The 11,798-nt window shown below is 39.9% G+C and overlaps 2 protein-coding genes and 1 pseudogene across 3 annotated transcripts; 2 read left to right on the forward strand and 1 right to left on the reverse strand.

The window, feature by feature from the left end:
* Positions 1-46: 46 nt before the first annotated feature.
* Positions 47-2,924, reverse strand: LOC110762571 (protein NRT1/ PTR FAMILY 4.5-like). 2 transcript variants are annotated; one of them, XM_088245783.1, is made up of 6 exons: positions 2,868-2,924; positions 2,649-2,730; positions 2,317-2,534; positions 1,371-1,817; positions 1,134-1,258; positions 47-1,047 (listed from the first exon to the last, which is right to left on the reverse strand). In XM_088245783.1, exons 1-6 carry the CDS (start codon positions 2,868-2,870, stop codon positions 180-182), a joined length of 1,743 nt encoding a protein of 580 aa, XP_088101909.1. In that variant the 5' UTR covers positions 2,871-2,924; the 3' UTR covers positions 47-179. The 2 variants fall into 2 exon arrangements, with proteins under 2 accessions (XP_088101909.1, XP_088101911.1); XM_088245785.1 differs by lacking the exons at positions 2,317-2,534; positions 2,649-2,730; positions 2,868-2,924 and adding an exon at positions 1,915-2,301.
* A 3,306-nt stretch (positions 2,925-6,230) lies between these two features.
* Positions 6,231-8,442, forward strand: LOC110762594 (serpin-ZX). Its single transcript, XM_021965238.2, has 2 exons — positions 6,231-6,743; positions 7,425-8,442. The coding sequence occupies exons 1-2, from the start codon at positions 6,354-6,356 to the stop codon at positions 8,196-8,198; spliced, it is 1,164 nt and encodes a 387-aa protein (XP_021820930.1). The 5' UTR covers positions 6,231-6,353; the 3' UTR covers positions 8,199-8,442.
* A 385-nt stretch (positions 8,443-8,827) lies between these two features.
* LOC110762596 (serpin-ZX pseudogene) lies at positions 8,828-10,581 on the forward strand (annotated as a pseudogene).
* Positions 10,582-11,798: the final 1,217 nt, after the last annotated feature.

An 11,798-nucleotide genomic window follows, 5' to 3' on the forward strand; every position in this document is an offset into this window, starting at 1 on the left:
TTCAAATATAGAAACTAAATTAGATAATTAGCAAAAAAAGACCCTTTAGAGAGGGAGTGGCTAGGTTTAATACAACAAAGAAACCAACTTTTATAAATAATTATGGGATCTCATTACAATATTATATGCTAATTATCCTTTGAATACCACAATAAAACCTTTAATTCTAGCCTCCCTACTTAGGCTTTCACCAATTCAACCTTTCCGTTCAAGTCACATTGCTTGAAAACTTCGACCTTTTTGTACTTATACCAAGATGCACAGATCAAATAAGCTACAAAATTCAGTACACTCAGCCCTGCCAACAACCAGTAGAAATAATTCAACTTGTCTCTGTTCAAGTTATTACTAGCCAGCCACCCTCCGCTGACTTTATTGACCACCTCCACCACCATTGAGCTCAAGAAGTAGCCAAATGCAATTGAACACCATGAGATGGCTGTGCTCAGTGACTTCATACCAGCTGCGCTCTCAGCATAGAAAAACTCCAAGAGCCCTACCAAAGTAAACATATCTGCTGCTCCAAAAATGGCATACTGCAAGCCCAGCCAAAACACGCTCATCGGCAGAGGCTCAATACTGTCCACCATGTTGTGTTCAATGGCCACAGATTTTCTGCGAGTCTCTATGAGCGCAGCAACCGCCATGGAAATAACAGAGAGCACCAACCCAACTGCGATCCGCTGAAGGTGTCGTATCCCAGTTGGAATTCCAGTGAATTTTCGAGCAATTGGCACAAAAACTCTCTCGTATATTGGGATGAGAAAGAACATAAACAGTAAAGGGATTACTGGGATTGATGGGCCGGGAATTTTGAAGCCAAGGATATGCGTGTCCATGGTATTGCTTTGTTGGATTGAGAAGGTCTGAAGCTGTGCCATGCACGTGTTCATGAAGACAGTACTGAATATGATTGGGAGCATGCGAATTAGGAGCTTTGTTTCTTCAACTTGTGTGACTGTGCACAGGTTCCAGGATCCATGAGCTTTAGATGTTGAAGAACCATCAGCAGTAGTGGCACCAAAGATTGCCGCCCGGTCCAAAAATCTGCGAAATTATATTTACTATTAAGCTTATTTGAAGTAGGACTGTAGGAGGGGGCCGGATTTCAAAGTGTAGTTATTTTAATGTACCTGAATTGATCTGTTCTCTGAAGAAGTTCATTTTGTTCCCCTCCTTCTTTGTCATGGATCTCATGTAACTCATCTGCATTCTCCGGAATTCGAAGCTTTCGGTTTTTGGTAGCAGCCACAAGAACCTGAACATTCAAAAACAATATATCAATATTGAGGAACCAATAAATTTATGAGCATATATAACAGAGCAGAGTGATGCAGGGGACCAATTATTGACACAAAACTTGTGGCTACCTGTAGGATACTTAGGAGGGGGCTGCCCTTGGGAACATTGTTTCTGTACAGAGACTTTCCCATGCACACAAACACAACAGCAAAGAAGACTGCCACGGTGCACAAAGCGAAGGCCAAGTCCCAGCCCCGGTTCGAGCTTATCCATACAACAAAGGTGACACCAAAAATGGCTCCAACGGTGAGGCTGAACAAGAACCAGTTGAAGAAGCTCGACAACTGTGCTCCCCCGTTCGGGTCCTTCTCGTCGAATTGGTCAGCTCCCAAAGCTGGTAAAGCCGACTTGACGCCGCTGGTGCCTAATGCAATTAGGTAGAGGCCAGTGTAGAGGATTGCAAGTTGGTTTGTGTCTGCAGCCTCGCATGTTTGGCCTGGTCCTGGTGTAACATTTTGGCATGGGAACGGTCTTAGCTGGTGGAAGTGTGCTTGTACAGTTAACAACCCAAGTCCCTGCAATTGTGGAAATCATGTAATTAAGAGGGATGGGTCTGGAAAGTTGCAAATATATTAATCCCAAAAACATAAAAAATAAAAAAACAAAGTCGACCTTATTGTTTATTGTTTGCATGTTCGATCATCATCCATTCGTCATCCAATATATATATATATTTGTTGCAGCCTGCAGGCCATGGCTTGGCTTCAGAAAGTTTTTCTTTGGATGAATATCTTTTAGTTATTTTGTTGTAGTTGTAGGTACATGCAACTTGCCACTCACATGGTACAAAGGGACAAATAAAAACCACATATATTAAGATGAAACCTTTATAATTAAAGTTGAAAATTGAGTGTCGTTTTCTTTCAGAAGAGACAATATTTTCAAACTTTACCTCACTTTCTTTTATCTAAACAGTATCAGAACTAACAGAGCAGAATAATAGTAGTGACAGAATTAGCAAGTGTAAGAAAAAAATTAATTCAATTTCTGAGTTCTTCTTGTAGAAAAACGTACCAGTAATTCGATGAATCCGAAGACGACACAAGTTTTGAACCTTGACCAATAGGTATCAGATATGAATCCACCAACAAGTGTTAGTATGAATGCAGTTCCCATGAAATTGGTAAGGGTGGTGGCCGACTTTGTCAAGCTCAAGTTCATATATCCATAGAAGTAAGTCACAAGGCTCATAGCATTTGCAACAAATGACATGTTCTCAAGACCCTCCGTGGCTGCATGCATACATACATATTTATTCCCCATCAATAATTAAAAGAGAAACTAATTAGTGAGTGCAAAATGTAGAAAATGAGTGGTTTTAGTGTCAATTATTTATAGTCACCCACCGTATACAAAAAGTGCAGCTCGATTTCCTCCTAGCCTTGCTGCCTGCTTAGGCTGCCCTTCAAATCCTCCGCCGCAGATGCCCTGTTCATAATTTCAAATTAGAAACTGAATTAAGTACATAGAACAATAGCTGCCAAATGAAAACCCCACGTCGAGTATGTTTAGGAATTTTCTTAGGTCCTAAAGAAAAACAACTTTGCTGAACTGAGAAGGCTTACCATTGTGGTAGCAAGGAACCTAATTAAGGTGCACAAAGAAGCCTTTTGCTTCTCAGTTTTGTGGAGGTTGAATGAGTTTGATACTAAGCTCCAGTGATCACTAGCTTTATATATAGAAACTCATGGATGCTGCTGCTGCTACATTGACAATACCAACAAAAAGGAACCAAGTGGCATCTTGGGAAACACTTGATTGGCTGCATTTTGTTTCTTAATTATCCAATCAGGGCATTACCATATTAGTGAGACGTGAGATATCAGAGCTGAAAAATGTCAAAGTAGTTCGTTTAACAAAGGCTTTTGGGATTAAAGAAAGCGAGTATGGTAGAAGGGGCACCTCAAAGCTGGTGCCTTATTTGTCTCTCTCCTAAATGGCATCTTCTTCTTTCAACTGTTGAAATTAGTCGAGCTAATCTTTCCCGCATACAAAAGGGAAGGGACACAAAATGTAGTAGCTGGTAAAGATGCTCCTTATAAATAAATCATTATATAGTACGTAGCTCTAGCTACTCCACCTGCATGCGCATGCATAATGCATTTATATATTGTATCAGCTCCTAAATCAATATTTTGTTATAATGAAATTAATTAAAGCACTTTAAAAGGTCCGTATGGAAAATTTTAGCAATGCCCCTCAACTTAAGACATTCTTTCAATGTGCCCCTGAACTTTCAATATGCTTATAAAGCTCCCCTGAAAACGTAAAGACTCAAATGAAACACTTTTTTTCTTTTCTTTTGATGATTTCTTTTGGGTCCAATGAAATCTAAATCGAATTTTAAAGCACAATTAGTCAACATTTTAAGGTCTAAGCTTGATATAAGCCCACAACTTGGTCCACTTGAGAGATATAACTAAACCCACTTAGTGTATGGGTAAATTTTATGCACTTAAGCCCAAAAGGGAACCCTCGTAATCCGCAACTCCAGCTTCATCACTGTCCATAGCGGTGGCTGTGTCGTCGCCGCCACCACTATAGAAATCCTGGTCATTGTTGTCGTCTGATTACATTTCGTGGTTTTTTGATGCAGAAGATCAAAACCCTAAATTGGGAATCAATCCTAATTGCATTGAACTAAAAAGGGCAGGGGTTGGGGTTGATTGGTGGAAAGAGAGAAATAGAGGGAGTGGCGAGTATGTAAACAAGAGGAGGAGGGAGGGTGAAATTGGTAATTTACTCTATTCGGCTATACTTTTTAAACAGTATAGCCCCAAGTCTCTTTCCCTTTACCGCCTTATTCTCTTCTCTTCCTCCCTCTACCAACTCCACCGATTCCAGCTCAAGCTCAAGATAGCTTACTTAGGTATTTATACACCAACTTGAAGCTTTATTTATTTTTTTAAAGAATTTTAGTTTCAGGCAAATGAGATGTTTTTGTCGATACGCGAGCGTGACAAGGCGTGGGCCTTGTAGGCCAGGTCAAGGCCCTGTTTCAGAAGCTCAAAGAAGCGGTCAAGCTGTAACTGAGGTATGGCTGGTAACTCCACGCTAGAGTACTTGATCTATTGAATTATGAGGAGGAGCTCTTGGATGGAGGATATGAGGTTGTCTGTGTTTCCTTTGCTGAGCCATGACTTTCCTGAGATGGCTATCAGCGTCTTTAGAAGCTCCGTCACGATCTCACTGCCGAAGAAGTCTGTCAGTGCCATTACTAATCGCTCTAAGCATGTGGCGGGTGAATTTGGTAAGTTTGAGTTTGAGAGCTTAGTAAGCCTTTTTATTTACTTATTTATTCTTTTAATCTTGTTTGATATTGTGACACGTTATGACAGAGGTTACTAATTAGTCAACTAATTATAGCTTTGCAACTAAATTATAGTCAATAAGATCCAGCCCAATTGGTAATTGAAATTAGCACATGATTTCCTAAACACATAAAAGATAAGGCTCAAGGTAAGGTAAACTTACACAAAAATGAATGTGGGTTTTAAAAATGACCCACTAGTGTAGTAATTTGAAGCAATTGCTCTCCTAAGTAAGATTATGGGTTCGAGTCCTAACATTTGTGTAGTTAGGCACAGTTTACAACGTGTGCGGGCTGAGTGATGACACATGGCTTCCTACCCACCTCCAGTCCAACAAGTATACTAGCAAAAAAGGCGTTTTATGTGTGAAACTAAGGGAGCTTCTACAATGAAGAGTTTAGAGTGATGAGTTTATTTGAGGGATTCAATCTAACCATCAAACCATTTAAAATGTTTAAGTCTATTGATTTCCTCACATTTGTTGATGGTGGGATTGTGAGAAAAAATAATTTGGAGATATTAGAGATTTGTGAGAAAAATGAGAGATTAATGGAGAGTGGGAAGAGAGAGCTACATAGGATTGAGGTGGGAATGGAGATTCGATCGTGAAAAATGAATAGGGTAAATCACGTCATTTTCTAAAATAAACGAGGACAGTACAAGCATATTGAAATATTCATTAAAGAACTCCACATGCTTCCATCCGTAGCAGCTTTTAAAAACAGCATCTCAGCTGCTTCTAAAAACTACTACCAGTGACCCACAATTTTGACAAAAAGTAGTTTTGTCTTAATTTACTAAACACCTTTTCATTCAGAATTTAAAAGATAAGATGCTTCTTTTAAAATCACAGCAACTCCAAACTGAGCATGAAACTCTCAAATAAGCTCATCACTCTAAACTCCTCATTATAGCCTTTTTGGTGAAACTAATGCTTTTTAGGCTTTATTTTGAACTTTTTTGGGTCTTTTTCTTTATCTTTCATACAATGGACTCTTTTTTTTTTTATAATACTCAAACTAACCTACTTACCACATAAGTTTTAAACTTTTTATTATAAATTTCTTTAAAAATGAGATAAGTCTTAAACAAAAAAGGTCTCATTTTTATTTTTGCCCATGACCTCCAAAATCAATGAACCAATCTTGCGTGTAATGTATGCGAGTTTAACATATTATTACCCCTCTCAATTGAAAAGGTAAAAAAAAAAAAAAAAGTGAAAGTACGTTTTCATATGCACATGGAAATTGGAACATTCTTCCAATTCTGCCATTGAACTTTAAATATGCTTATAAACTCCCCTAAAAAGGTAAAGACTAAAATGAAACAAAATTCTTTGAATATTTTATTTTATTTTATATATAATGGTTTCTTTTGGGTCCAATAAATAGTTTATCTTTCCGCTTCGCGCCATATATGGAGAAATTAAAAGCCCAATTAGTCAACAGTTCAAGGTCTAATTGTAATAAGCCCACTGAATTATCAGTTTCGTGGACATCTTACGCAACGGGCCCAAAAGAGAGCCGAATCCAACCGACACCGATTCGGGACCCGCAGGCTCTCCTTTGTTGTCCTTCTCCCCTCTTGGCATCTGTCTATCTGATTCGTTTACACCGGTAACCGACTACCGACTACCGACTACCGACGACCGACACGGAGACTTCTACATGCTAAGAAGCCCTTCCGTCTCTTTAAGGCTGGAAACAATCGCAATTTTATCCGATCAAACGCACAGCAACAATGGATCTAAGAGAAAGCATCCGCAACCAGAACGACGTAGCTTTGGGACTGACCAAGAAGCTACTTCAGACTGAGGGCAAGGAATCGAACCTGGTCTACTCGCCGCTGTCCATCCACGTGGTGCTTAGCCTGATCGCGGCCGGGTCGAAGGGCCCCACCCAGGACCAGCTCCTCTCCTTCCTCAAGTTCAAGTCCGCCGATCACCTCAACACCTTCGCCGCCGAGCTCGTCTCCGTCATCTTCTCCGACGGGTCCCCCAGCGGTGGGCCCCGCTTGTCATTTGCGAATGGCATTTGGGTCGACGGGTCTCTCCCTCTCAAGCCTTCTTTCAAGCAGGTGGTGGACACTGCTTACAAGGCAGCTCTCTCCCAAGTCGATTTTCAGACCAATGTAAGCTCCCTTGCCCCTATACCCGTCGTGGGTTTTGATCACTGGCTTACAATAAAATGGAAGTCTCCAACTTTTTTTCGCTGCTGCTGATGCTCTGTCCTACTTGTTTCATTTAATCTCCAATTGCAGCAAACTTTAACTAATTTTTGGCTACTTAGCCTGTCTGTGGAGTTATCACCAATTTCTTAATTAGTGTGGTTTTGCTTTTGCATAGCCTTTGCCCTTATTAAATCTTATCACAGAGTGTTTGCTAATTAGTATTCGTGCTGGTAATATGATTAGTCAAAAGACCCTTGGGATCGCACAATTGCTGGTCTATACTGTTCCTCTTTTCGTTTTATAATTATAATATGTGATTGATCGTTGAGGTAAATGATTGACATTCTAGAATGGGTCGGTTTTGATTGGCGGGACTGGCAAGCAACACAATCCTACTAGTTAGTTACTTGCAGAAAACAATCCATTAATTGCACTTTGTATGTGTGTTTGTGTGTGTGTAAAGTATGATAGAATGATAAAATTCCTAGGGGGTAAAAGCACTCCATAATGAGTTGAATTGCCCTTTGTTTCTGCCCTTCTCATTTAGTTAGTAGACTGATTGTTTTTCAGTGGGTTTTTATTACTGAAACAATAAGTATGCTGATAGCAATATTTCATAAATTATTGTTCTTGGTGCTCAAGGCTGCTGAAGTGGCCTCTGGAGTGAATTCATGGGCTGAAAAGGAGACTAATGGCCTTATCAAGGAGATACTTCCTCCCGGGTCAGTTGACAGCTCAACCAGGCTCATCTTTGCAAATGCATTATACTTCAAAGGAGCTTGGAACGAGAAGTTTGATGCATCAACAACAAAAGAGCATGACTTTCACCTTCTCGACGGGAGCACAGTTAAGGCACCCTTCATGACCAGCAAGAAGAAGCAGTTTGTAAGTTCCTACGATGGTTTCACAGTCTTAGGACTTCCCTACAAACAAGGTGAAGACAAGCGGCGTTTCTCCATGCACGTCTTTCTTCCAGAGGCAAAAGATGGGCTGCCATCTTTGGTTGAGAAACTCGGTTCTGAGTCCGGGTTTTTGGATCGCCATCTTCCCAAGCAACAAGTTGAAGTGGGTGACTTCAAACTCCCAAAGTTTAAGATCTCTTTCGGGTTTGAAGCTTCCAATGTTCTGAAGGGTCTAGGAGTGGTGTTGCCTTTCAGTGGTGGAGGTTTGACAGAGATGGTGGACTCTCCTGTGGGTCAGAACCTATATGTTTCCAGCATATTCCACAAGTCCTTCATTGAAGTGAATGAGGAAGGAACGGAAGCTGCAGCTGCTTCTGCTGGTGTCATAAAATTGAGAGGTCTGCCCATAACCACCGACTTTGTGGCCGATCATCCATTCCTCTTCCTGATCCGAGAAGAATTGACTGGAACGGTCATGTTCATCGGTCATGTTCTAAATCCCCTTGCAGACTGATTGTTATTATAACATCTCCTGTACTAAGAGGAAATGTGTAGGTACATCAACACCAGACTTTAGTATTAAAAAAATGTATGTTCATGTGCTGTATTTCGTTATTACCTAATTACCCGTTCTCTCAGTAGTAGCCTTGTTTCCCATGTGGCTGGCGATTGTTGTTGGTTCTGCTGCCATGGCTTCAATCTGTTGTAGAATCTTGATTCCAAATACTTATTTTATGATGTACTCTGTTTGACAAGAAGCTTTAGCTGAAACTGAGTGATGGTTTCCACAATTTTGGTTTAGTGCTAACTATCAGTCCTAAGTTTGACATTTACAAAATAGTACCTTAGTTGAGACAAAAACATTTAGAAACACATGTTTCTGATCCGAGTTCGAGGTGCATGCTTAAAATTTTCACAATATCTGAATCAAATTTCCAAGTATAATGCTTACTTCTGTGTCACTTTCATTTGATTTCGAAAAGACATATTTTTGCTTGATTTTCTATTTTGGATACTTTTATTTTCCTTTCTTGTCTGCTTGATTTACCTTCTTTTTTTCAATTTCTTGTCTGCTTGATTATGATTTGTTGAATTGTTGCTATTAATTATTTTGGTGTAATTCGGGTTATGGTCCAGCATTTTCCCGCTTTCCAATCACGGCCATCTCCTTCTTTCTGATCACTTCCCCTCCACTTCCTCCACCGTCAGTCAGCATGCTATTATATTAGCAAGCAAGAGAGAAGGGATAGAAATTTATCATAAAATTAATGCCTAAACGAAAGAACCTCCTACTAAATTAATCAAATGAAACGAAGCTTTAAAAAGACACCCAAAAAAAAAAAATTAACAAAGAGTTGTTTTTGGCTCCGATGAATAGTTGTCGTCGGACTTATTTTAGTCACCCAGCTCCGATGAATAGCTCTTAGCGCACAAGCAACACAAACCCAATTAGAATTAGTAATCAGTTAATGTGGTGCACTCGACAAATAAATATCCGTACATTTTAAGCAGCTGCAGCTGAAACAATCGAAATGTCTTCCCTTCCCATCTAAAAAATAAGGCAACAATGGATGATCTAATAAGAGAAAGCATCCGCAACCAGAACGACGTCGCTTTGGGGCTTAACAAGAAGCTACTTCAGACTGAGGGCAAGGAATCGAACGTGGTCTACTCCCCGCTGTCCATCCACGTGGTGCTCAGCCTGATCGCCGCTGGGTCCAAGGGTCCAAACCAGGACCTGCTGCTCTCCATCCTCAAGTCCAAGTCCGCCGATCACCTCAACTCCTTCGCCGCCGAGCTTATCTCGTCATCTTCTCCGATGGGTTCCTCAGTGGTGGGCCCTGCTTGTCATTTGCGAATGGCATTTGGGTCAACCGGCCTCTTCTACTCAAGCCTTCTTTCAAGCAGGTGGTGGACACTGCTTACAAGGCCGCTCTCTCCCAAGTCGATTTTCAGACCAATGTAAGCCCATGAAATGAAAGTCTCTAACTTTTCTTGCTGCAAGTCTTGGGGACTCTATCCTTGCTTCATTCAAACTCTCATTGCAACAACAAGCAGCAAACTTTAACTAATTTTTTGGTAATTAGCCTTGTGTTTTCATGTTAATATGCTGCTAATGCCATTATGGCATTATGCAATCAATCTTATCACAGATTGTTTATTGATTTGGAAATTGCCATTTCATTTAGTTAGTAAAGCAACTGTTCGTTAGTGGGTTTTTCTTAATGAAATAATATAACAAGTATGCTGATAGAAAGCAATATTTTCTAAATGGAGTGAATTCATGGGCTGAAAAGGAGACTAGTGGCCTTATCAAGGAGATACTTCCTCCCGGGTCAGTTGACAGCACAACCAAGCTCATCTTTGCAAATGCGTTATACTTCAAAAGGAGTTTGGAACGAGAAATTTGATGCATCAACAACAAAAGAGCATGACTTTCACCTTCTCGACGGAAGCACAGTTAAGGCGCCCTTCATGAGTCATGACCAGCAAGAAAAGCAGTTTGTAAGTGCCTTTTGACGGTTTCAAGTCTTAGCACTTCCATTCCTCTTCCTGATCCGAGAAGAATTCACTGGAACGGTGCTGTTCACCGGTCATGTTCTCAATCCCCTTGCAGGCTGATTGATTCTTCTTGTAATATCTCATGTGCTGTATTTTGTTATCACCAAATTACCTGTACTCTCGCAGTAGTCTTGTTTCTCATGTGGCTGGCGATTGTTGTTGGTTCCGCTGCCATGCCTTTAATCTGTTGTAGAATCTTGATTTGGAAAACTTATTTTATGCTATACTCTGTTTGACAAAAAGCTATAGCTGAAGCCTAGTGATGGTTTACAATCTCGGATCAGTCCTCCTAAGTTGACAATTACAAAAACAGTATCTTAGTTGAGACAATTTCATTTCTAGGCACATGTTTCTGATCCGAGTTTAAGGTGCATTGTTTGTCTTGTCTTAAAATTTTCACAATTTATGAATCAAGTTTCTAAGGATAAACGAGGTGTGTCTTTGAGGCCCTTAGCTCGACAAAACCCTTATGTACTCCCGTTGCATTGTCCCTTTCTTCCAAGAGAGAAAAAAGAAGAAGTAATACAATAAACGAGAGATAGAAAGAGTGAAACAATGAAAATAACGACAGTAGGGCAGTCACTTTCATAGGATTTGAAAAAAGACATAGGTTATTATATTTTGGATGCATATTCACATCACTGTATGGTTGATTACTTATCTAGATTATTTAGTACAGGAAAACGTTGTCAATATTAAAATAACAACCTTCAGCTTCTGGGGTGCATTTTTGCTCACCACTTTAATAATAGGTGTACTCTCACCACCATCCTCAATGCTTGATACGTGTCCATAGACATAACCATAGTTAACTTTTGCTTTATATTTATGGAATCATTATTACACCTATGGACACATGTCAAGCATTGACGATAGTGGTGAGGGTACACCTATGATTAAAGTGGTGAGCAAAAATGCTCCCCAGCTTCTGCTGACCTCGTCTCGTTCCAACGGACGGCGTGGGTTTCACGTGGCTGGCGCGAAATTTTAAATCCCTATTGTCACGACCCTCACCCCATGCAATGGTGCACAATGTCACATGTAGGCATCATTTTGTTCCAATATTACAATGGTACCCCAGAGGAACACAATCTTGGGAAGATTTTTAAGCAAAGTGAAAATTACTCATGATAATCATAATTTCGTTGAAATTTTGCATTTTCTAAACACGATTAGACAGTCGGATAAGGCAAGACCTACAATATGATTAGACAATGGCTGTTGGTGGAGTGGTGACTCTCCCCTTTGCTACCGAAAGTGTTTGCCTAATAAATAATATTAATTTGTAGAGAAAATAACATATTAAAAACAATTCTAGCTTCTTCGTTGATTGTTATTAATTTCATTAAACGGTTAATGTAATGAATAAATGGGAGTATTTTTGCTTACCATATTGAAAAAAATTACTAACAAAAGTAAATGTACAAATGATAAGTGAAAATTTGTTTTACATATGATAAAATTATCATGGTTGGTGGTCGAAATCTTCAATCTTTCATAAGATAATTATGTCCAGAAAGCTACACCACAGAACCAAAAGCAGACACCCAAA

Source organism: Prunus avium, chromosome 1 (assembly GCF_965620075.1).
Source record: "Prunus avium chromosome 1, drPruAviu1.hap1.1, whole genome shotgun sequence".
Classification (NCBI taxonomy): Eukaryota; Viridiplantae; Streptophyta; class Magnoliopsida; order Rosales; family Rosaceae; genus Prunus; species Prunus avium.